The sequence below is a fragment of the Bos javanicus genome, chromosome X, assembly GCF_032452875.1.
Source record: "Bos javanicus breed banteng chromosome X, ARS-OSU_banteng_1.0, whole genome shotgun sequence".
NCBI lineage: Eukaryota > Metazoa > Chordata > Mammalia > Artiodactyla > Bovidae > Bos > Bos javanicus.
The window spans coordinates 144,084,054-144,107,240 of NC_083897.1; the positions used below are offsets into that span (position 1 = coordinate 144,084,054).

At 56.5% G+C, this 23,187-nt stretch overlaps 1 protein-coding gene across 4 annotated transcripts; it reads right to left on the minus strand.

The window, feature by feature from the left end:
* Window positions 1-895: 895 nt before the first annotated feature.
* On the minus strand, window positions 896-21,706 carry IL3RA (interleukin 3 receptor subunit alpha). Of its 4 annotated transcripts, XM_061408282.1 has the most exons (13): window positions 19,895-21,706; window positions 19,231-19,352; window positions 15,029-15,127; window positions 9,960-10,087; window positions 9,309-9,423; window positions 8,469-8,598; window positions 7,951-8,129; window positions 7,086-7,204; window positions 5,329-5,355; window positions 4,622-4,742; window positions 3,079-3,178; window positions 1,496-1,577; window positions 896-1,238 (listed from the first exon to the last, which is right to left on the minus strand). In XM_061408282.1, exons 3-13 carry the CDS (start codon window positions 15,090-15,092, stop codon window positions 1,164-1,166), a joined length of 1,140 nt encoding a protein of 379 aa, XP_061264266.1. In that variant the 5' UTR covers window positions 15,093-15,127; window positions 19,231-19,352; window positions 19,895-21,706; the 3' UTR covers window positions 896-1,163. The 4 variants fall into 4 exon arrangements, 3 of the variants coding, with proteins under 3 accessions (XP_061264266.1, XP_061264267.1, XP_061264268.1); XM_061408283.1 differs by having other exon boundaries at window positions 7,951-8,060; window positions 19,231-21,706; XM_061408284.1 differs by lacking the exons at window positions 896-1,238; window positions 1,496-1,577; window positions 3,079-3,178 and adding an exon at window positions 5,461-5,591 and having other exon boundaries at window positions 4,690-5,355; window positions 19,231-21,706.
* Between the last annotated feature and the right edge of the window lie 1,481 nt (window positions 21,707-23,187).

Below are 23,187 nucleotides of genomic sequence, written 5' to 3' on the forward strand. Positions count from 1 at the left end.
TCACAGCCGAGCCACAGCTCCCCACCCCCAGGCCGGCTTAAAAGGCAGGGCTTTGATAATCTGCAAATCAGGGTGAGGTCAGTCCGGGAACAGGAAGTTGGAGCCAGCTGTCCCCAAGGTCGCCCCGCCCACACTGGCTGACCTGGAACAGGGACCAAGGATCAGCCAGCACTCGCCAAAAGGGGTTGAGCCTGGCACCCGCCAGGCAGAGGTGTACTCACTTCCGACCCGGCCGCTAGGGCGGACTGAGTCAGGAACCTGTCAGCCCAGACCTGCACTGACGGCCAGTGGTCAGACCCGGGACACGTGTTACCAGGTGCCTTCAGCACCTTGAGTGGGATAACCGCAGGGGCATGCCCAGCTGGCTTCCCTCCCTCAGGCTTGCAAGCCCGCCTCTGCTGTTGGGGTGAATTCTTTGCAGCCAGAAATTGAAGCGTGTACACAAGACAAAAGAGGTTTGAGGTCCCTCCCGAGAAGCCCTGAGTTCCTGTAGGGGGCAGGCTGAGTCCTTTCCCCTGGGTTTTCAGTGTCTGTGTGTGAGTCCCTTCAGTCATGTCTGCAACCCCATGGACCACCAGGCTCCTCTGTCCATGGGATTCTGCAGGCAAGAACACGAGTTGCTATGCCCTCCTCCAGGGGACCCTTCCCCACCCTGGGTTAGGCAGGCGGAGTCCTTACCTTCTCAGCGCACCAGGGCTTTCAAGGGGGTGGGTGTTTTCCTACGGGGCCACCACCCGCTGTCTCTGGAGGCAGGTCAGCACCCAAGTCTACCTGCCCCCTGTCCCACAGATTCAACCTTGTAGCTGGTGGTGTGGGGACGTGTGTGTCTGTACCTAGCTCAATTAAGTGATTTAAAGGGCTTAAAAGGGGAAATGAGCGACTAACACACACAAAATGGGAAATGCAACCATTTAAAGGCCAGCCAACACAGTGGGCATTTGGGGTGTTCAGGGGGCTGTGCGGCATTGCGGGGTGACCCCCACCTCCAGGGTGCCCGTGGCAGGTCAAAAAGCCCTTTATTTGAGAAATAAGCACAAAGGCAAACCCCCGGTCAGGTGCGCCAGGCCTTCCCATCCTCAGGTGTGCCGCAAACGTCTGCGTCCAACCAGGCCGGCTGTGCGCCCTGCTCCCGGTGGAAAAACGAAGCCCCGGTTGCATGAGATTCACGTTTCCCCCAACACCTGCACGCGGACCACCGGGCACTCCTCCTGGCTCTGCTGCTCGGGGTCCCAGGCCATCTGCAGGGCGCAGGGGTGGGGGTGAGTGGGGGCGCTGGGCGGCACGTTCACCCCGGAAAGCCTCGGATAGCGCAGGGGCCCCGACAGGGCACCCCCGCCTCGGGAACGGGCTCCCAGGCCCGCGCCTCTGGAGCGAGCTCCCCTGCCCATCACGTTGCTCGGCCACCGCCGCGGCCAGCGGGAAGTGCGCCCCCCTCCGCCCCCGACCCCCTGGCGGGGCGCGCGGCCCAGACCCCCAGCTCCCGCGCAGCGCGTACCATCCCCTCGTTCTGAAAGCTGTCGCCGACAGGGTCTTTCACGTGAGGGACACGCGGGAAGAGCTTCTGCATCAACGGCCACCTCGGAGGAGAAGAGCAACGCGGCGGGTGTGAAACCCGCGCGGCACGGCGGTGCCGCGGCGCCCCCCAGAGGGCCCCAGCGAGGCCTGCAGGCACTCGGACTCCGCCCTCCGTTGGGAGGAGCTCTTCGTTCCCAAGCCCCCGCCCCACACCATCCGGAGACAGAAACCAGAGCCTCAGCAGGGCGGCGGCGGCTCAGTCAGCTCCCTCTCGATCCTGTAAGGATGGAGGCCGCCCCATCCCATCACCATGGCAACCTCCCCGCGCCCAGTGGCGTCTGCTGGGAGCGGGTGGACCCCCTCCTTTGGGGCTGCGGCCTATCCACTCCCAATCCTAGCCCCTGGCTGGGCGGTGTGTGTGTCTGTCTGTCTGTCTGTCTATATATGGGGCCATGTGTGGCTGTGTTTCTGGGTATGTCTGTGTGTGTGTGTGCGCCTGTGTGTCTGTCCGGGTCTGTCTCTGTGTGCTTGTGTGTCTATGTGCGTGTCTCTGTGTGTCCGTGTGTGTCTCTGTTTCTGTGTATCTGTGTGTGTCTGTGTCTCTATGTATGGGGTCGTGTGTGTCTCTGTGTGTGTGTGTTTCTGTGTCTGCGTCTCTGTGTATCTGTGTGTGTCCGTCTGTGTCCATGTGTGTGTGTCTATGTGTATATGTATGGGGTCGTGTGTGTGTCTGTGTGTGTGTGTCTGTGTGTTTCTGGGTATGTCTGTGTGTGTGTGTCTATGTGTGTTTGTGTATGCCTGTCCGTGTGTGTCTGTGTGTCTATGTGTGTCTGTCCATGTGTGTGTGTGTGCGCGCGTGTGAAACCAGAAGCTTCACGAGGCAGGAGCCGCACCGAGCCCCAGGGGTGGACGGAGGGCGGCGCACGGATGAGGCTGAGGGCGCAGGCGTTTGGAAGGCACCGCGAGGGCACGGTCAGGGGTGAAAGGGCAGCACGCCGCCGCGTCCGCCTGCTGCCTGTCTGCTGGGCTCGGGAGGCCTCCCTGAGGCCAGTGCGGAGGTTGCTGGTGGCGGCGGGGTGGGGGCCCAAAGCGTCGCGGCGAGCTGTGAGGAGCACAGTGCAGGGGGCGTGTGGGGACCAGCCGCAGAGCCTGGCCGCAGACAGCGCGCCCCACGCGCACTGGGGGCCCGGGGAGGCAGGACACCCCCGCGCTCCCCGGATGGTGCACTGTGGACTTTGGGCTCCTTGGCTTCTGCAGGAGGCAGAGAACAGCCGGGGGGAACCAGGGTCCGGTTGATAAAAGACCGCTGGGGAGACTGGAAGCGGCGGCCGGAGACCACGGGGGCGCGCGTCCCGCGGCCAAGACGCAGGGCGCACGGGTCCGGGCGGGAGCGCGCGCCGCCGGGCCTACGGGTCGCGCTCCACAAAGTGTCAGCCGCTCAGGGGGGCTCCTCTGTCCGTGGGGATTCTCCAGACAGCGGATACTGGGGTGGGTTGCCCGTGCCCCGCTCCAGAAAAAAACCTCCGGAGCGCAAACCCGGGGGGGCGGGCGCGCGGGGCTCACCTGCGACACAGGAAGACGAGCCCCACCAGGAGCAGCGCCCCGAGCGGGGCCAGCAGGTATACCAGCCAGATCGGGAAGGACGCGTCCTTGCGGCCGCAGTCTACGGAAGAAGGGGCGGGCCGGAAACGTCGGGCGGGGCCGGGCCGCGGCCTCCCTGCGGGGCGGGGGACTCAGGGGCGCGCCCAAGAGCGCGATGCACCCCGCGGACATGAGCCACCTGCGCCCACTGCCCGGGCCACGCGGGAATCCTTCCCGAGTCGCCAGAATACCAGTACCCACCCGCTGCCCCCGCCACTGACCACCAGATGGAGCCTGGCGCACAGAATGTGCCTGCCATGCGGGAGACCCGGGTTGGGTCCCTGGGTCGGGAAGATTCCCCTGGAGAAAGGAATGGCAACCCACTCCAGTGTTCTGGCCTGGAGAATCCCATGGACACAGGAGCCTGCGGGCTACGGCCCATGGGGTCACAGAGAGTCGAATACGACTGAGTGACTATCGCTTTCACAGCACACGCCATGGGATCCCGTGGGCTCGTCTGTTTCCCAGGGGAACCATCACCACCTCCTTCGCTTGCAGCGACCTGGGTGCGCCCCTTCGTCAGCCTTCGAATTTAATATGTGGTCATCACGGATTTTTCACATCCCTTTGGATTTTTTTTAATGCATTAAAAAGTTTATCTTCTGAGAGTTTTGGCAATGGCCGTCTCCAGTGCACCTTGCGTATCTCCATGGAACAACTTGGGCGCAAAGTCTACCAAGGATGGAAGGGAGGCGGCCACCAGCCCAGGGATGGACGCCAGGAGGCCCTGGAAGCTGGAAGAGGCGGGAAAGAGCCTCCCCTGGAGCCTCTGGACGGAGCTCAGCCCTGGGACCCCCTGACCTCAGACGTCGGGTCTCCAGGGCTCGGGGAGGGTGGGTGTCTGTTGCTTAAGCCCTCATCTGTGGTCATTTGTTACAGCCGCCCCACTCCCCCTCCCACCAGGACACTCAGGCCACGGCCTCAGCCTGGAGCCCCAGGTTTCCTGCTGGGTCACATCAGGAATGCTGTGTGGCCTGGGGCCAAAGAGGAGGTGGGGTTTTGGAGCAGAGCTCACAGACACCCAGCAGCTCTTACCTGGGGAGGGCCTTCTAACTGGGGAGGAAAACCCGTCCCCAGGGCGACTTCGGGTGGGAGACACAGACCCCGATACCAGCCCATCCCCAGGGGGCTTTGGGTGGGAGACAACGGCCCGGATACCAGCCCACACCTCCCGTATGATGGGCTGGGCTGGGGTGCAGGGCTGAGTGGGATTGGGGACGGGGTGCTTCCCCGGGACCACCTGCTGTCTCCCGCCCTCCACGATTCAGCCTTGGTCCCCGGAGCCCTCTCTGGGGCACCAGGTCACGGCAGGTGGATGGTCCCCTCTACCTGGAGCAGGTGCATGAAGGGGCAGCGATGGTCAGCGTGTCTGGCAGGCTGCTGCCCACCAGGGATCCATGCCTCCGAGACCCCCGCCCCCAACACACACCCACTCCTGGAGAGTCCCGAGGGGTGTCCCCCTCACCGAGGTGCTGCGGGGCGCTCCACTGGCCTTCCGGTCTGCTCCCGAAGAACAGGGAGTCCATGGCCTTGATCTTCACTGTGTAGGGTCCCGGATTCCTCAGCCCCAAAACCTTGAGCTCTGTCTGCAGTTGAAAATCAAGCAGACGAAAGGGAGAGACCCCTGCAGGTCTGGGGCTGCAGAACCGGGGCTTGGGAAGGGGTGCAGCGGGGCCTCTCCAGATTCATGTGTGGGGGATCCTAACGCTCAGAGTCTCAGAAGACGCCTTTATTACGGAACAGGGTCTCTGCAGAGGTGATGGGGTGAAGGGTCTGAGATGAGGTCCTCCTGGATGGGGGTGGCCCTAAACTCCACAACAGGGTCCTCACAAGACACACAAGAAGGGAGACATGGGCACAGAGAAGAAGCCACGTGGAGATGGAGGTAGAGACGGGAGGGAGGCACACAGACAGACAAGGGAGATGGGTTCTGCACCGGTACTCATGACTGCCGGTGGGAACAGCCGCCTCTGCGGGTTAGATTCGGTCAGTTGGGCGTGAGGATGCTGTCACCAAGTCCCGAGGGATGTAGCCGCGAAGGAGGGTATGTAGGTGATAACGCCCAGTCTGTGCACTGGGAAGCTTCGTCTCAGAGGGTCTGGACACTGATGGAAATAAGGAGCCTGTGCTTGGGACGGCAGATTGCGGGGGCCGCACGGGATGGATACCCACCTCCTCTTTGTAGGCGAGGTCCGTGCCCTGTAAGAGAACAGGAGGGCGTGGGAGTCTGATCCAGACCCAAGAAAGGCTCTCATTGGTCCGAGCGGTTTCACAGTCACAGAAAAGTCGGCACTAATCACTCACTGAACAGAAATCACAGATGTCATACGTATGAGACGCTCCAGGCAACAAGACTGGAGTGCGTTGCCAGGGGATCTTCCCGACCCAGGGATCGAAGCTGGGTCTCCTGTTCTGGCAGGCGGATTCTTTACCATCTGAGCCACCAGGGAAGCCCATGAAAATAATAAATAGAGGTAACTGCATATAACATGTCAATGGATGAAAAAGTACCTGGGGGAAGGACAAATTAGGAGTTTGGGATTTATATACACACACTATGGCTGTGTGTGTGCATTTGGTCCTGTCCAACTCTGTGACCCCATGGACTGTAGCCCACCAGGCTCCTCTGTCTGTGGGATTCTCCAGGCAAGGATACTGGAGTGGGTTGCCATTTCCTCCTCCAGGGGATCTTCCCGACCCAGGGACTGAACCCAGGTCTCCTGCATTGCAGGCTGATTCGGTACCATCTGAGACAAACTCCTCCCCTACACAGGCGTTAATGTACATTTGCTTTTCTCTTTCTGACTTACTTTGCTCTGTATGAGCAGTTCTAGGTTTGCGCGCCTCATTAGACCTGACTCAAATGCATTCCTCTTCGTGACTGAGTAACAGTCCATCGTCTACATGTGGACCACATCTTCTTTATCCATTCCTCTGTCAATGGACATCTAGGTGGCTTCCATGTCCAGGCTATTGTAAAATAGGACCCTCCGGTTCTTGGTGGATAGGATTCCACTCTGTGGCCATATTTCAGTCATCCCGTCCCTCAAGTGGTGTCGAACTTGGGGAACACTTTACACATAGGGTCTATGCACGCCTGGGTACCATCTTTGGTGGGGAGGAAGGATTTCATTTCTCACACGGAAATTGCAAGCTCTGTGACATACGACCAGGTGGTGCTAGTGGTAAAGAAGCTGCTTGCCAGTGCAGGGGATGTAAGACACTCGGGTTCGATCCCGGGTCAGAAAGATCCCCTACAGGAGGACGAGCAAACCCACTCCAGTGTTCTTGCCTGGAGCATCCCATGGACAGAGGAGCCTGGCAGGCTGCAGTCCGTGGGGGCGCAAAGTGTCGGATATGACCGCCGGGAGTTAGCCCAGACGCGTGCACGTGACATGCACTCAGAGGGTTTCTCCAGTGTCTGTTTCAGCCTCGTCTATCACATCATTTGTCTCCTGAACGACAGCTGAGCATGCGTCCTCCACCCCAAACACGAGAGAAAACTTCCCTGCACGTTCTGACTTCTTTTCCAAGGTCAGCGTTGTCCTTCAAACACCCAAACGCTTTTTTTGTTGTTGCTGTCTCAATTTTTTTTTGTGTGTGGTGGACCATTCTTAAAGCCCTTATTGAATCTGTTTCAATATTGCTTCTCTCTTACGTTCTGGTTTTTTCTTTTTTTTTTTTTGGCCTCAGGGCACGTGGGATCTTAGGTCCCCAACCAGGCATTGAACTCACACCCCCAGCACTGAAGGGGATGTCTTAACCGACAGACGGCCGGGGGAGTCCCTAACAACCAATCACTTCGGGTTTCACCGCAGTCACTTATCTTACGGTTCCTCTTTTCTTCAGATGCTTTGACTACCCCGAAAACTCCAGAGTCCTGGGCATCAGACCACAAGAGATGCCCACCTGGGAGGCGGCATGCTTACCTTCTGTATCTCAAGTTCATACTTGATGTCTTCAGTAAAGAGACTCCTTACTTCCCATTCCATGAATGAGTAGCTTTCGTTACACCACTTTTTTGTGATGTTCGGGGCAGCTAATATTTCTAGGGGAGGGAAAAAAACAACAACAACAACACTTCAATGAGTAAAGCACAGGAAAAGTAAACAAACAAAAATTGTTTCCCAAAGATACTTTTAAAACAGGCCTCCTAGGACTTCCTTCCCTGTGGACTCATCCAGTGGATACGAATCCATCTGCCAGTGCAGAAGACAGGAGTTCAATCCCTGGTCCAGGAAGATCCCACATGCCCTGGAGCAGCTACGCCCATGGGCTACAATTGTTGAGACTGTGCTCTGGAGCCAGGGAGCCAGAACCAGCGAGCCCATGAGCGGCAAGGACTGAAATCCGAGCGCTCTAGAGCCTGTGGAAATCAACCCTGAATATTCATTGGTAGGACTGATGCTGAAGCTGAAACTCCAATCCTTGGGCCACCTGATGCAAAGAACTGACTCACTTGAAAAGACCCTGATGCTGGGAAAGATTGAAGGCGGGAGGAGAAGGGGACAACAGAGGATGAGATGGTTGGATGGCATCATGGACTCAATGGACATGAGTTTGGGTAAACTTCGAGAGTTGGTGATGGACAGGGAGGGCCGGCGTGCTGCAGCCCATGGGGTCTCAAAGAGCCGGACACGGCTGAGCGAGTAACACACAGCCCCCAGCTTGAGGCATTTGGTTCCAAGGGTGGGGTACCCTGCCCCACTCTCCGCCACAAGATGCCAGCATCGCAAAGCCAAGGAACTTCGGGGGGGGGGGGGGCACGTGAAGGAGGTTTTCACGTTTTCTCACCAATTTCTTCCAATCTATGGGTCATTTGGCGGCAGGGGATTTTGGAGCCACCGCTGGTACCATTCACCAGGAAACGGAACTGAGTTTGGCGTTCAGGTTGAAGGGAGAGGCTGTCAAAATGGCACTGGACGTTGACGCCCTGCTGGTTCTGCATGTACTTGGGACATGGCCACGTCTTCCTGGCCGGGCAGCAGGCGCGTGGGGCAGGGTCAGGGGGCGAACCTGAAGCCCCGCCCCTAAAGCCCCGTCCCAAAGCCCCGCCCCTAAGGCCCGCCCCCAAAGCCCCATCATGAAGTCCCGCCCCTGAAACCCCGTCCCAAAGCCCCGCCCCGCCCTGAAGCCCCGCCCCAACCCAAAGCCCTTGAAGCCCCGCCCCCAAGCCCTCGCCCCTGAAGTTTCGCCCCAAAGGCCCGCCCCTGAAGGCCCGCCCCCTAAAGCCCCGTCCTGAAGCCCGCCCCTGGGTTTTTGGGGGGGTGGGCTTGGGGACGGAGCCCGGCGGAGCGCGAGGTCACACCTACAAGGGGTGCTTCAGATAGAAATGGTATTGAACGTCCGCCGGGGCCTCCTCGCCCACCGCCCAGCTGCAGCTGAGCTGATCCACGTCGCGCACCCGGCAGGTCAGGTTGTCCGCGGCCGCCAGGGGGTTGCCTTGGGGTTCGCAAAGAAGAGGGAGGGGTGGGGAAAGTGAGCTCCTCGATACAGGGTCCGGCTCTGTAGATCACCTACCCTCTCTTCCGGGAAAAACCGTCATGCAAAAGGATATGAGAAAGAATACACGTATATACCACGGAGTCACTGAGCTGTCAGCGGACATTAACTTGGACGGCAAGGAGACATAACCAGTCAATCCTCAAGGACTCAGTGGACACGAATTTGAACATCAGTTCAGTGCAGTTCAGTCACTCAGTCGCGTCTGACTCTTTGCGACCCCATGGACTGCAGCACGCCAGGCCTCCCTGTCCATCACCAGCTCCCTGTCCATCATAAACTCATGTCCATCGAGTCGGTGATGCCATCCAACCATCTCATCCTCTGTCGTTCCCTACTCCTCCCGCCTTCAGTCGTTCCCAGCATCAGGGTCGTTTCAAATGAGTCAGTTCTTTGCATCAAGTGGTCAAAGTATTGGAGCTTCAGCTTCAACATCAGTCCTTCCAGTGAACACTGGGGACTGATTTCCTTTAGGATGGACTGGTTGGATCTCCTTGCTGTGCAAGGGACTCTCAAGAAATGGCCTTTTTCCCACAAAGCTACGTCACTGCAGACCCATCCATCCAAGTTAAAAGTCATTACCTCGGTATTCAGAATGCTAACGGGTGATCAAAAGCAAACGGAACCCCAAGAGAGCATCTACCCCTCACCTTGCTTTGGATACTGAATCCAAGCAGAGAACGGTTGACCTTTTATCACCTTCACAGTATAGTTTTTCACTTCGCATGACAAGTCGCCAAGACTGCAATAGGGCTTCTCTATTGCCTGAGAGAGATGAAGCCATTTATTCACAATAAAATCAAGTCACCTGGACATCCAACCAGTCAATCCTAAAGAAAATCAACCCCGAACTTTCACTGGAAGGACTGAGGCTGAAGCTGAAACTCCAATCCTTTGGCCACCTGATGTGAAGAACTGACTCATTGGCAAAGACCCTGATGCTGGGAAAGGTTGAGGGCAGGAGGAGAAGGGGACGACAGAGGATGAGATGGTTGGATGGCATCACTGCCTCGATGAACATGAGTTTGAGCAAGCCCCAGGAGTTGGTGACGGGCAGGGAAGCCTGGCGTGATGCAGTCCATGGGGTTGCAAAGACTCAGACACGACTGAGCGACTGAACAACAACACCACTTTCAACTGGGCTTGTCTGTCCAGCTGCAATATCTCAGCTCCTTTTCACACCAATCCTGTCCAGTAGGTACCACTGTGGATGTCTTGAGCCGTGGTGCCCATAAATGACCCCTGGGCCCAAGGGTGGAACCCATGTCTCTGTGAGGCTAAGTACAAGGAAGACGGCTTACCTTTCTTAAAATTTTCGAATTGACGTAACACCCAATTTCAGAAACATTTTCGTGCTGGTCCCAGACCAATCTTTTTCTTTCTGGATCTATCCTTAAGTTCTTAATCGGTGGGTCTGGATCAGAGATGGCTACAGAGTGGGAGAGACACACAAGGCATAAACCGCGTGTGGGGAGTCAGCCTTTGGGAAGCTGAGTTCTAGGCGGAGACGTGATTGCCAGGAGCAACCACGAATTTGTACAAATTCAAAGTCAGGAATTTGTAGCATCTTAGTGATCCCAGCTTCTCACCAATGATGTGGGGGAAAACATCAGGAAAGCAGGTCACCTCTCCCATCCTTGTGGTTGGGAAATGTACCTTTGTCAGCCACACATGCTGAAGAAAGCTGTGTTCATATGGCTGATCCACTTTGCTCCGCTGCTGAAAGCAACACCGCACGCGTGCGTGCTAAGTCGCTTCAGTCGTGTCCGGCTCTTAGCGACCCCGTGGACTGCAGCCTGCCAGGCTCCTCTGTCCATGGGATTCTCCAGGCCAGAGTACTAGAGTGGGCTGCCATACCCTCCTCCAGGGCCCTTCCCCAGGGATGGGACCCACGTCTCTTACATCTCCAGCTTTGACGGGTTTACAGGATGGGTTTACGGGATGGGTTTACGGGATGGGTTTACAGGATGGGTTTACGGGATGGCACTGGATAAAATGTTCCTAGACACACAAGAGAAGCGGGAATATGTTGTCTCTGAACAGAAGTATCAGGGCTTAGAAACCGTCCCATTGGGACCTCCCTGGTGGCCCAGTGGTTAAGAATCCACCTTCCAGTACAGCGGACGTGAGTTCTATCCCTGGTCACGGAACTAAGATCTCACATGCTTCGGGGCAACGGAGCCCGCACAGCACAACTAGAGAGAAACCCGAGTGCCACAACCAAGACCCAAATAAATGTTAAAGAAAAAAGTCACGCCATAAATGGCAGACGATGAAAGTAATAGAGAAGTCTGTTAAAACAGCCGTTCAGGGCAGTCAGTTCGGTTCAGTCACTCAGTCGTGTCCGAATCTTTGTGACCCCATAGACTGTAGCCCGCCAGGCTCCTCTCTCTGTCCATGGGATACTCCAGGCAAGGATACTGGAGCGGGTTGCCGTTCCCTTTTCCAGGAAATCTTACTGACCCAGGGATTGAACCCAGGTCTTCTGTATTGCAGGCAGATTCTTTACTGTCTGAGCCACCAAGGAAGCCCAAAATAAATAATAATAATATAAGTAAACTAGAGACCCTCTAGTCAAAGCTATGGTTTTTCCAGTAGTCATGTATGGATGTGAGAGTTGGGCTATGAAGAAAGCTGAGCGCTGAAGAATTGATGCTTTTGAACTGTGGTGTTGGAGAAGACTCTTGAGAGTCCCTTGGACTGCAAGGAGATCCAACCAGTCCATCCTAAAGGAGATCAGGCCCAAATATTCATTGGAAGGACTGAAGCTGAAGCTCAGGCTCCAATCCTTTGGCCACTTGATGCGAAGAGCTGACTCACTGGAAAAAGACCCTGATTCTGGGAAAGACTGAAGGTGGGAGGAGAAGGGGACGACAGAGGAGGAGATGGTTGGATGGCATCACCAACTTAATGATCATGAGATTGAGCAAGCTCCGGAAGTTGGTGATGGACAGGGAAGCCTGGTGTGCTGCAGTCCATGCGGTTGCAAAGAGTCAGACACGACTGAGCAACTGAACTGAACTTAAACTAGAGACCAATATCACATAGATACAAAATTCCTTTACACAATGCGAGTACATAAAATAGGGCAGCATATAAAGCTGGTAATACCTCTTGACCCCAGACACTTACTCTAAGAAGGCGAGGTTATTTTAACCATCACTATGATTCACCCTTTTATTTTTAATTTTTTTTGATTCACCCTTTTTAAACAGAAAACTGATGGTCTCCTCAACAGAAGCAGGAAATATTTTGCCCCTTGTTTCATTTACTTTTTTCTCTTCTGGGCATACCACATGGCATGCGGGATGTTCGGACCCAGAGCAGGGATCAAACCCGTGTCTCCTACACTGAAAACACGGAGTCTTAACCAGTGGACCCCCAGGGAAGTCACAGCATTTGTTTTTCCTTTCTGAATATTTTGACAGCATTTTAACACCCCTGGAGATTAACAGCTCTCAGCAAACTAGAAATAGAAGAACACGTCCTTCCCCTGATAAAGCTATGAAAAATCCATGCGCTAATTAAGACTCAGTGGTGAAAGACTAACCACTTCTCCATATGCCTTGGTGCTTCCTTCTCTTCCACTGTCTCCTGTACCCACAGGCCCCTCAGATGCAGTTCCACCAAGGTTGTATTTTTAGGAGGGCTTGAAGGGTGGGTCATGTTACAATGTTTCAGCTTGCAGCCCGCTTCCTTCACTGTGTCTCCTAGAGAGGAGGTCACTTCCTGCCTGTGGTCAGTGACCCCTCCTTACAAAGGGCCTGATGTGATCCCAGAGTTGGCAGCAGCCTGGGTCCCAGGACAGTGGGGGCAGACAAGAGGCAGGACGTGGGGGGCGGGGCAGCATCCTGAGATGTGAAGGAAGCCCCCTCCCCTTCTAGAGCTCCCGCATCTCCCAGCCCCTCTGGTCACCAGCTGTGGTCATGGGACTGATATCGACACGGAGAGACGGACGGAAGCAACCTGTGGTCCTTGGAGTTGCGGCCCCTGAAAACCGCCCTGGGAGGCCTCTACACACTGCTCCGAGGAGATGATGGAGCCAGCTGGCGTGGAATGAACGGTGGTCTCTCTCCAGCCTCCCCAACAAACCATCAGAGGACCGGAGAATTGGACCTTCTCTGGAAACAAGGTTCTTTGCAGACGTGATGGAGTGAAGGGTCTGAATTAAGGTCCTCCTGGATGGGGGTGGCCCTAAACCCAAGGACAGGGTCCTTGTAAGAGACAGAAAAGCAGAGACACGGACACAGAGGAGAAGCCACATGGAGGCAGAGACGGGAGGGAGGTGGCCATCAGCCCAGGGATGGACACCTGGAGCCCCCAGAAGCTGGAAGAGGCGGGAAGGACCCTCCCCTGGAGACTCTGCAGGGAGCTCAGCCCTGGGACACCTTGACCTCAGATGTCTGGTCTCCAGGGCTATGATAAATAAATCTGTCACTTAATCCCCGAGACTATGGTATTTTATTAACTCAATGCAAAGCTGCGTAAGCCAGTAGGCCCCAGGGAGACGTATGCCCCCAACACACATATACACATATATACACACACATACACATGTACACACAAAGGCACATGGACACATATGTATGCACACAACACACACATGTGTGTATGGGGGTAGGTGAACATGCGTATACACGCATATACACACATGTATACACACGACACACGCATGCACGCGTGGGGTGGGTGTATATGTATACACACACATATACTCAGATACAGACACACGTATACACACATACACACATATATGTGCAAACACACAGAGACACACACACACACATATGCACAGCCACACGCACACCTCCGTTCCACCACCCTTTGCGGAAGGAACAAACCTCTCTCAGTTACGCAACATTGTGGCTGTCACCGCAGGCAGGTCACCCTGTCTGACGCAATCACAGAGCGTCTGTGGTGAGCAGCTGGCCCGGCTCTGCGCCCTTCTGTCGCCCAAAGCCTGGTCCCCATCTGCATGCAGGGGGAGTCGGACAGGAACCCGAGGAGTACATCGCCCCCTTGGCCCCTGTGTGGGGTCCGCTCGTCAGCCAGAGAAGTCCGCATGGGCGGGGCTTCCAGTGCAGACCCTCACCAGGGCACACGCCTGCCTGGTGGGCTCCATGTGTCCTTGAATTCCACCAGCATCCCCGGGTTTGCAGCTGGAGCCGGGTGCGCTTACTGCGGGGTGCCGAAGCAACGTACGATTTCTGTACCTGGGGAAGCTGAGGGTGGGGGCATCCCCCAGGGGAACCTCTCCTGCAGCATCTGGCTAGCCCCCCTAATCCCCACTCTGAATGTTCTCTTCAGCCACAACCGCCACCCAAAATCAGCCAGACTGTCAGAGATGGGCACGCAGCGTGACAATCTCCGTCACCCATTCTCACGTCTTGATCAACTGTTACCCCCGAGGAGTCTTATGATGGTTTTGTAAATTGCTCACTATCCACCATCAGTGGATCCTGGGAACTGACCCTGGTCTGCCCCCTACCTCCCTTAAATCTCCAGGAGGAACATCAGAAGAACAGGATGGAGTTACCCCCAAAGCATCATTTTTTTTTATCATTTTCTTTTTTCATGTGGACCAGTTTTTAAGTCTTTATTGAATTTGTTACAATATTGTGTCCGTTTTACTTTTTGGATTTTTGGCCACAAAGGCCAAAAATCTTACCTCCCCGACCAGGGATGGAACCCGCGTCCTCTGCATCAGAAGGCAAAGCCTTAACCACTGGATGGCCAGGGAAGTCCCAAACTCTGTCCTTTAACCCACGCCCTAGAGCCCGTGATCCACAAGAAGAGAAGCCACGGCAATGAGAAGCCTGCACACGGCAACTAGAGAGAAGGCCCCCCGCTCACCGAAATTAGAGAAAAGCCTGCATGCTGAAACGAAGACCCCAAACAGCCAATATGTATACATAATATTATATTTAAAAAACAGCGCGTGTCAAGACTCTATTTCCAAACAACTCCCGTTCTGGGGTTCTGTTGGTTACGACTTGAGCCCATGGACTTGCTGAGGACAGGGTTCAGCCCGTCACCCTCATTTTCCCACGGACATCTCCCGACCCAGGAAGAGGATGACAGGAAATCAAAGATAAGAGACGGATCCCGGCGCCCCAGCTACACCAGCAGCTCTGGCCGTAGCCTCGTGACCGTATCAGTATGAACATCTTGGCTCTGAGGTCCGAGTCTTGCAAGATGTACCCGCCAAGGCGGCTGAGAAGAGGGCTACAACGGGAAGCGGCTGATTATCTCGTACGGCGGCCCAGTGGCGCGGCCGTGACCCCAGCGACGGCCGTTTAACTGAAAAGCAGCACAGCCCCAGGGACCCCGGCACACCGCACGGGGCCGTTTTCCCTCCGGCTTTTCCTACCGTGGTCCGTGGTCATCGAGCAGCAGATGAGTGTCAGGAGCACGGCCAGCCAGGGGAGGGCCATGGGCCAGGCAGTTCCCACAGGACGGCGGTTGTCAGCTGCATGAGAAGATACAGTGACCAGTGGGTGGCTGCGGGGACGGCTGGGGGAAGGGGGCAGGAGGGGAGTGAACCCCCCGGGGGTGTCCTGGTGGAAGGGCAAGGAGCCGCTTCGGGAGGGGAGCCTCCCATGTGTGTGCATGTGTGCACATGTGTGTGTATGCATGTGCGTGTACGTGTGTACCTGTGTGTATCTGTGTATACCGCATGCCTACGTGTGCATGTGCATCCATGTGTTTATGTGCTCACTGTGCCTATATGTGCGTGTGTATGTCTGTGTACATGTGTGTATATGTCTGTGTGTGCACATGTGTGTATGTGTCTTGTATATGCATCTGTGAAAACTACACGTCTCTTTATATGTATATCCAGACATGTGACCACACATTACCTGTGCCTATGTGTGTGTGTGGCATGGATGGATATCTGTGTATATGTCTGTGCATGTGTATGGATGTGTGTACCCATTACTTGTGTTTACGTGGCTCTGCATGCATATATGTGCATGGGTGTATCTCTGTGAATATGTCTGTGTGCACACGTGTATGCATGTATGTGTTTATGTCTGTGCACTGAGTGCGCATATATGTGCACGTGTGTATCTGTGTATATTTCTGTGTGCAAGTGTGTATATGTGTGAGTGCACATGTGTACATGTGTCGCATACATGCACCTGTGTGCTCCGCATGTCTGTGTGTGTGCATGTGTTCATGTGTCTGTGCAGAGTGTGTATACATATATGTCACATGTGTGTATCTGTCTACACGCACGTGTGTATGTGCATGCCTGTGTGCATGTGTGCATGCATGCGTTCACGTGTTTGTGCACTGAGCGTGCGTACATGTGCCCGTGTGTGTCTGTGCATATCTGTGTGCATGTGTGCGTCTGCATGAGTGCACGTGTGTGCATGTCTTATACGTGCATCTGTGTGCACTGTACGTGTGTGCCTGTGTACGCATGTGTACACACACTACTTGTGTTTATGTGTCTGGTGCCTGTGTGCATCTGTGTATGTGTCTTGTGTGTGCATCTGTGCAAGCTGCATGTCTCTGTATATGCACACATGTGAGCACACATCACCTGTGTTTATGTGCGTGCATGGCGTGTGTGTATCTGTCTGCGTCTGTGTGCACACTGTGTGTGCCTGTGTGCATGCAGGTGTGCATGTGTGCATACACATTCTCTGTGGGCCTTGCATGCACACACATGTATCTGTGTGAGCATCTTATTCATGTGTCTGTGCATCTGTGTGCACACATGTGTTTGCATGTCTGTGTGCATGTCTGCATACATGTCCACATGTGTGCACCTGTATGTCTGCGTGCCTGCGTGTGTATCAGCCTGTCTCTACGGCGCTCCCTCCCTGGGTTATCACTCGCCCTTGGCACCACCCCATACAGGAGCCCAGAAAGCACCTTCCAGGCAGCGCCGGGAAATGCTGGACTCACAAACAGTGGAAGGAAGTGCAGTTAAACGCATGAAATCACATTGACTCAGTTTCCTGCTCAGAATGAGTTACGGTAACGCAATCCATGCTGTCTCACCACCCCCACCAGAATTCTGCCCCGGAGTCCCCAGGAAGCACCCCCCACTTCAGCAGGCTGGCTCTCCTGAACCTTCCCCGGGGGCTCTACATTCCGCACCTCCCAGGTCCCAGCCGTGGGGTCTCCTGGTGGAGCCCACCCACCCCTCCCCACCTGCTTATGTCATTCACGCAACTGCCATCGGTCCCTGTAGGCCAGTGGGCGGCGGCCACACAGATGGAGCCTCGGATGCGCCCCTGCCTGGGGGCCGCCCCTCCCCAGGGCCTCAGAGCCTCAGACGCTCCCCTGCCTGGGGTCCGCCACTCCCCAGGGCCTCAGGATTGCTCCCCCAATGTGCCCCCCTCCCAGGGCACCTCACCTTGAGAATCTAGCCTGGGAACTGATGAGGAGGGGTGAGGACTCTCCCCCACATCCTTCAGGGCCTTCTCAGCTTCTCCATCACGACACCCAGCCCAGACTCCAGCCATCCAGGACCTTGCCTGCTCCCCCAGCCTGGTCCGAGGCTCCCATGAGACTCCCCAGGACTGATCTGTGCCCCCCCACAAAGTGCCAGCTTTCACACACATTCGATCCCAGAGTCTGACTCTTGTGGTTCTCCCTGAACTCGGGGTGAAGCCGGGAGAGACTCCTTCTCAGGACAGGTCAACAGGAAAGACCCAAGACTCGGTATCACAGGGAGGTATACAGGGACGGACGCTTGGCAATCCAGTTAAAGAACAAGGATCAGGGTGTGGAGAGTGAGGCATGAGGCACCAGGTTTGAGAGGAGGCTGCCTATAAGCCCAGCGTCACAATCCACGCCCTGCCCACGAGAGTTCTGGCTTCCCGGGTGGCTCAGTGACAGAGAGTCCGCCTGCCCGTGTAGGAGAGGCAGGTTCAATCCCTGGGTAGGGAAGAGTCCCCTGGAGGACAAAACGGCAACCCACTCCAGTCTTCTTGCCTGGGAGAATCCCCATGGACAGAGGAGCCTGGGGGGCTACCGTCCATGGGACCGCAAAGAGTGGGACACGACTGAGCGACGAGTGGTTCAGGTAGCAAGCTCACGGGGAGAAAAAAAAATTCCGAACACTGAACAAGTATCAGATGAGGGGGCTTCCCTGGTGGCTCAGCTGGTAAAGAATCCGCCTGCAACGCGGGAGACCTGGGTTTTGATCCCTGGGTCAGGAAGATCTGCTGGAGAAGGGAACGGCTATCCAGTCCAGTATTCTTGGGCTTGCCTGATGGCTCAGCTGGTAAAGAATCCGCCTGCAACGCGGGAGACCTGGGTTCCATCCCTGGGTCAGGAAGATCTGCTGGAGAAGGGAACGGCAACCCACTCCAGTATTCTGGCCTGGAGAATCCCATGGGCTGTATGGTCCACAAAGAGTCGGACACGACTGGGCAACTCTCACTCATCACGATCCGACGAGGAGGGCGTGGGGCTCGTCTTCATCCATGCAGACAGCCCTCGGGGATGTCCCTGGAAGGACGGCGGTGGGCTCCTGGCTTCTGCTCAGGTAAGCCGAGCTCCCTGCTCCCCCCTCCCCACCCTGCTGCAGCATATACCGGGCTCCAGTCCGGTGACATCCGTATCCACCCACAGGCTTCCACCCTCACTTGGAGGCGCTCACATCTTTAAAGACCCAAACGGCATGAACGTGGTCATCGTATGCTGGTGACCCCAAAGGACGAAGGGACGGGGCCTGTCTGGACAGACCTGGGCCCCCAGAGGCTGGGGGCTGGGGTCCGCAGAATTGGAAGAGGGAGACGGTGGAGCTCTCAACATTAGCAGCCCACCTTGCTTGGGTTGGAGGTGGCAGGAATTTGAGCCAGAAAGCGTTGGTGGGCACTGTGATTACCGGGCACCTCTCGTCCTGGGAAGGCCACTCCGACCAGCTCATTCGTTCAACCGTAAGACCCAGCACGAAACACAGAACCGGTGAAAATACACCACACATCCAGGCTCGTACAAGGCTGAAACCAGCGTCCTGTCCTGCGCTCAGTCATGTCCGACTCTCTGCGACCCCCTGGACTGTAGCCCCACCAGGCTCCTCCGTCCATGGGATTTTCCAGGCCAGGATACTGGAGTGGGTTGCCAGTTCCTCCAGCAGGGGATGGTACCCACATCTCCTGCCTTGGCAGGCGGGTTCTTTCCCACTGAAGCCACTTGTGACTCCGTACATATGAAACGGCTCTCTGAAATGTGTATGTGTTAGTCGCTCAGTCGTGTCTGACTCCTTGCGACCCCGTGGACTGTAGCCCACCGGTCTCCTCCGTCCATGGGATTCTCCAGGCAAGGATACTGGAGTGGGTTGCCATGCGCCCCTCCAGGGGATCTTCCCTGACCCAGGGATCGAACCTGCATCACTTGGGTTGGTTAGTTAGACCCTCTATCATTGTTTCTCGGGCATAAAGCCTTTGGATCCAGCCTGCCATGGACCTCAGACGACATATCTCAGCGGCCACAAGATGCGTTCCGAATCCCGGTGTCCCCCAGGAGGTGCTGCTCAGGACTGAGTCTCCAGGGGCAGCTGTCTGCCTTCCCCACCTCCTGGATGAGGAGTGTGTGTGGGGGTCTTACCTGGGATGCAGAGCAGAGTCTGACGTCAGTGGGAGACAGGCAGCAGCTCCTTTGTGCCTGTCCTGCTGGCATGGGGGTGGACCCTGGGCTTGATTTCCCGGCCGTGTGCTGCGGTCTGCTTCCTGAAGGAGAAACAAAACTTCTATGGGTGTGGGTGTGTATTTTCTCCCCCATTCAGTGTTTTTTATAGTCTCCGGGTGGGGCAGGGGGCGGCTCCACCTCATCAGGAAAAAAAAATAAGAATCATCAACCCCATGAGGGTGTGACCGAGTCTGGCATCTGGCCCCTCCTCCCCTGCCCTCGAGTCAGAATTAGAATCTGGGGGTCAGGACCCTGGCAACAGCCCTGGGTTTTTCCTGGAAGAAACACTTTCTCTTTCAAAGTATTTCTTTTCCTGTTCTCACTTCTCGTTTGCAGCTTCTGCTTTGTCAGGACCCCAGTGGCTGCCCACCGCTCCACCTCAGTCTTGGGCAATTTCCTGGAGCCGGCCAGAACGAATGTCTGGGGGGCCCTGGTCGCCTGGATGCCACCCCCCCTTTGTCAAGGTCCCTGTGGGAGTGACTGCTCGTGCCCGCGGGGACAAGGAGGTGCCCCCAGGTACCCCCACGCGCTGAATGCCTGAGTCGCGGTCCCCCACGTCTACCTTTCAGCCGAGAACACCCACCAAGATGCTCCCAGGCGCCGTCTCTGACTTCCCCGTGCCCGGGGCCTCCTCCATGCCCCCGCTCAACACGGGTCACTTGCCTGTGTGTCTGTCACAGCTTCTGGGTTCCAGCCCCACTCGCTTGTCCCCTCCTCATGATGGACCCCGGACGACACATCTCAGCGGCCAGGAGATGCGTGCCAAATCCCGGAGTCCCCCAGGAGGTGCTGCTCAGGACTGCGTCTCCAGGGGCAGCCGTCTGTCTTCCCCACCTCTTGGGTGGGGGCTGTGTGTGGGGGTCTTACCCAGGGTGCAGAGCAGAGTCTGACGGGCCTCCACCCCATCAGACGGGGTCTGACGTCGTGGGCCGGGTCCTCCCGTCTGCCTCCCTGTCTCCTTTCCTCCCACCTAGGTCTTGCACGTCCACCTGGAATCTCAGAGCCTGACCTCTTGTGGAAGCGGGGCTTTCTCGCAGGGCTAAGGATGAGGGTAACACAGAGTCCAGCTCGGACAGGGCAGTCCCCACGTCCCATGGGGCCGCCGTCCTGAGCAGACGGCTGCTCGTACATGGGCCTGTAGATAGGACACGGCCGCTTGTAGATAGAGGCAGAGATGGGAGCGGGGCGGCCACCTGCCCAGGGACAGATGCTTGGAGCCCCCAGGAGCTGGAAGAGGCAGGGAGGACCCTCCCCAGGAGACTTTTTGGAGGGATCTCAGTCCTGGGACCCCTTGAACCGTCCTGGGACCCGAGGACCTCAGACATGTGGATTGCACATGTGGATTGCAGCCGTCCAGCGTGGAGTCCTCTGTGACGGCCGCCCACCTGCCACAGAGCAGGAGTCTTGGTTCCCGAGTACCCAAAAGCCACTGTCCCCCACCCCAAGGGAAAAGGTCGGATCCTTGGTCCCTTCGTCCCCCTCGGGGATGATGACCGTCTTGCTAAGCCCGGGGCGATTCCAGAATGCCTGATGGACAATGACCACCTGGGGTGCACGCCTCTTGTCTCAGGCCCCACTTGGTCTAGGATGGAAGTAGGATGAAGGGGAGCTGCGAGGGGGTTTCCAGGGAGACGGAGGAGGGGGACAGATGACCCAAGTGAGGGGATCGCAGTCAGTCCAGAGCAGACATGGCCCGCACGGCGCTGAGCCCCGAGTGGACCCCTTTCCGGGCAGCGTGTCTGCTCTGCGCCCCGACACGGAGCTGGGGCGGGGGGAGGAACCCGGTGGTTTCTGCAGAAGCGGGGCAGCAGGGGCCCACGGAGATAAGGAGGCCACGCTGACCTCTGTGCTGGCCCCGCGGTTATGACACACGCCAGCTGGCCCTCCCACTGTCCCGGGCTCTGACAAGGAGGTGCGGCCGCCATGGAGCAGGGGTGAGCGCTGGACGTGCAGACGCGGACGTTCCCGAGGTCCAGCGTCAGCTCCACCGAGGGGGCCAAGGGAAGGGCCTCGCGGGGACTGCCCGGCTTCGACCTTCACCCTCTTTTCCTTCCCCTTTTTTCCTCTTTCCTTTCCTTCTCTTTGCTTTCTTTTTATTTTGCTTTTCTTTCTTGCTTCTTTTCTGTCTTTCCATCTTTTCTTTTCTTATTTCTCTTTCTTTTTTCCACATTCGTTTCTTTCTTCCTTTCTGGCTTTCCGTTCTTTCTCTTCTGTCTTATCTATCTTTATTTCTTTTTTCCCTCTCTTTTTTCTTTCCCCCTTTCTTTTCTTTCTTCCTTTATTTCTGTCTCTCATTTCCTGTCTTTCCAACTTTCTTTTCTGTCTTATTTCTCTTTCTTTTCTGTCTTATTTCTCTTTCTTTTCTGTCTTGTTTCTCTTTGTTTTTTCCCTTTGTTTCTTTGTTCCTTTTCCCTTTCCTTTCTTCATTTCCATCTTTCTTTTCTGTCTTATTTCTTTTAATCTGTTTTTTCCCCTTTCTTTTTCCCACATTCGTTTCTTTCTTCCTTTCTGGCTTTCCATCTTTCTTTTCTATTTCTCTTTATTTTCCACCCTTTCTTTCTTTTTTCTTTTTCCCCTTTCTTTTTTCTTCCTTTCTGTCCTTCCATCTTTATATTCTGTCTTTTCTTTATTTTTTTCATTTGTTTTCTTTCTTTCCCTTTTTCTTTTCTTCTTCTTTTTTTAAATAAGACATGTTTTATTTGGACAATGTGATGGGGGCACAGTCCCCGTGTTGGCATTCTCGTTCAGTCACTCAGTCGTGTCCGACTCTTTGTTTTCCCGTGGACTGTAGCCCACCAGGCTCCTCTGTCCATGGGGATTCTCCAGGCAAGAACACTGGAGTGGGTTGCCATGCCCTCCTCCAGGGGATCTTCCCCACCCAGGGATCGACCCCGGGTCTCCCGCATGGCAGGCAGATTCTTTACCGTCTGGGCCACCAGCGAAGCCTGGACGTGCTGAGCTGGGAGCTGCCAGTGCCAGGCCTGTTTCAGGAACTGTACACCCAGATCTGCTCACAGCCCCGCCAGGTCCCCACAAAGTGGGGGGTGCTGAGGTTCAGCATCTGGGTCTGCGGCGCAGAGGCCTGTGGGCACGTGTGCGCTGAGCCTGAGCCTCCCCGGCATCGGAGACCTGTTGGTCCCCAACTCCGGGGACCCTGGCTCCATCCTCACCTTCAAAACAGCCGGCACAGAACCAGGAGCGCCAGAGAAGGACGCGCTTGTTCACCGTGCGGCCGGGATCCGGCCCTCGAGGTGGGGCGGGGTCCGCAGGGAACAGAAACGGGGAACCGCGAGTGGGACTGCGCGAGCCCGGGGCTCCGAGCAGCTGGGCCGGGAGGGAGGCCAGAATCGCGGCTTCTCAAGCCCCGGCGCTGGGCAGCTGTGCCCCTGCCTCCCCTCACCCCCTGCCTCCCGAGGGTGCAGCCAGCAGGGCGGAGCAGCCACGGTACAGGAAGCAGGTGTGGGGAGCGGGGGACGCCTTGCCCGGGGCCGAGAGCGGGCTCTCCTCCGACGCTCAGGAACGAACCGTCCGAGGAGACACGCGTGCTGAGAAAGCAAGAGGTTTCACTGGTCCAGGGTGGGGGTCCCCCGGGCGGGGAACACGGGGGTAAGGGAACCCCGGACGACTGCTCTGCGCCGGGGCTCACGCTCCCGGCTTTCATGCAGACGAGCTTTGCGGTTCGGCCGCGCGGGCGTGTCCGACTCCCTGCGGCCCCGGGGACCGCGCAGCACGCCGGGCCTCCCTGTCCATCACTGACTCCGGCGCTTTCTCAGACTCGCGTCCGTCGCGTCGGGGAGGGCAGCCGCCGAGAGCGCGCGTTTGCAGGTTACCTCCGGCCAATCGCTCTGAATCGGGGTCCTTCCCATTGTGCAGCCC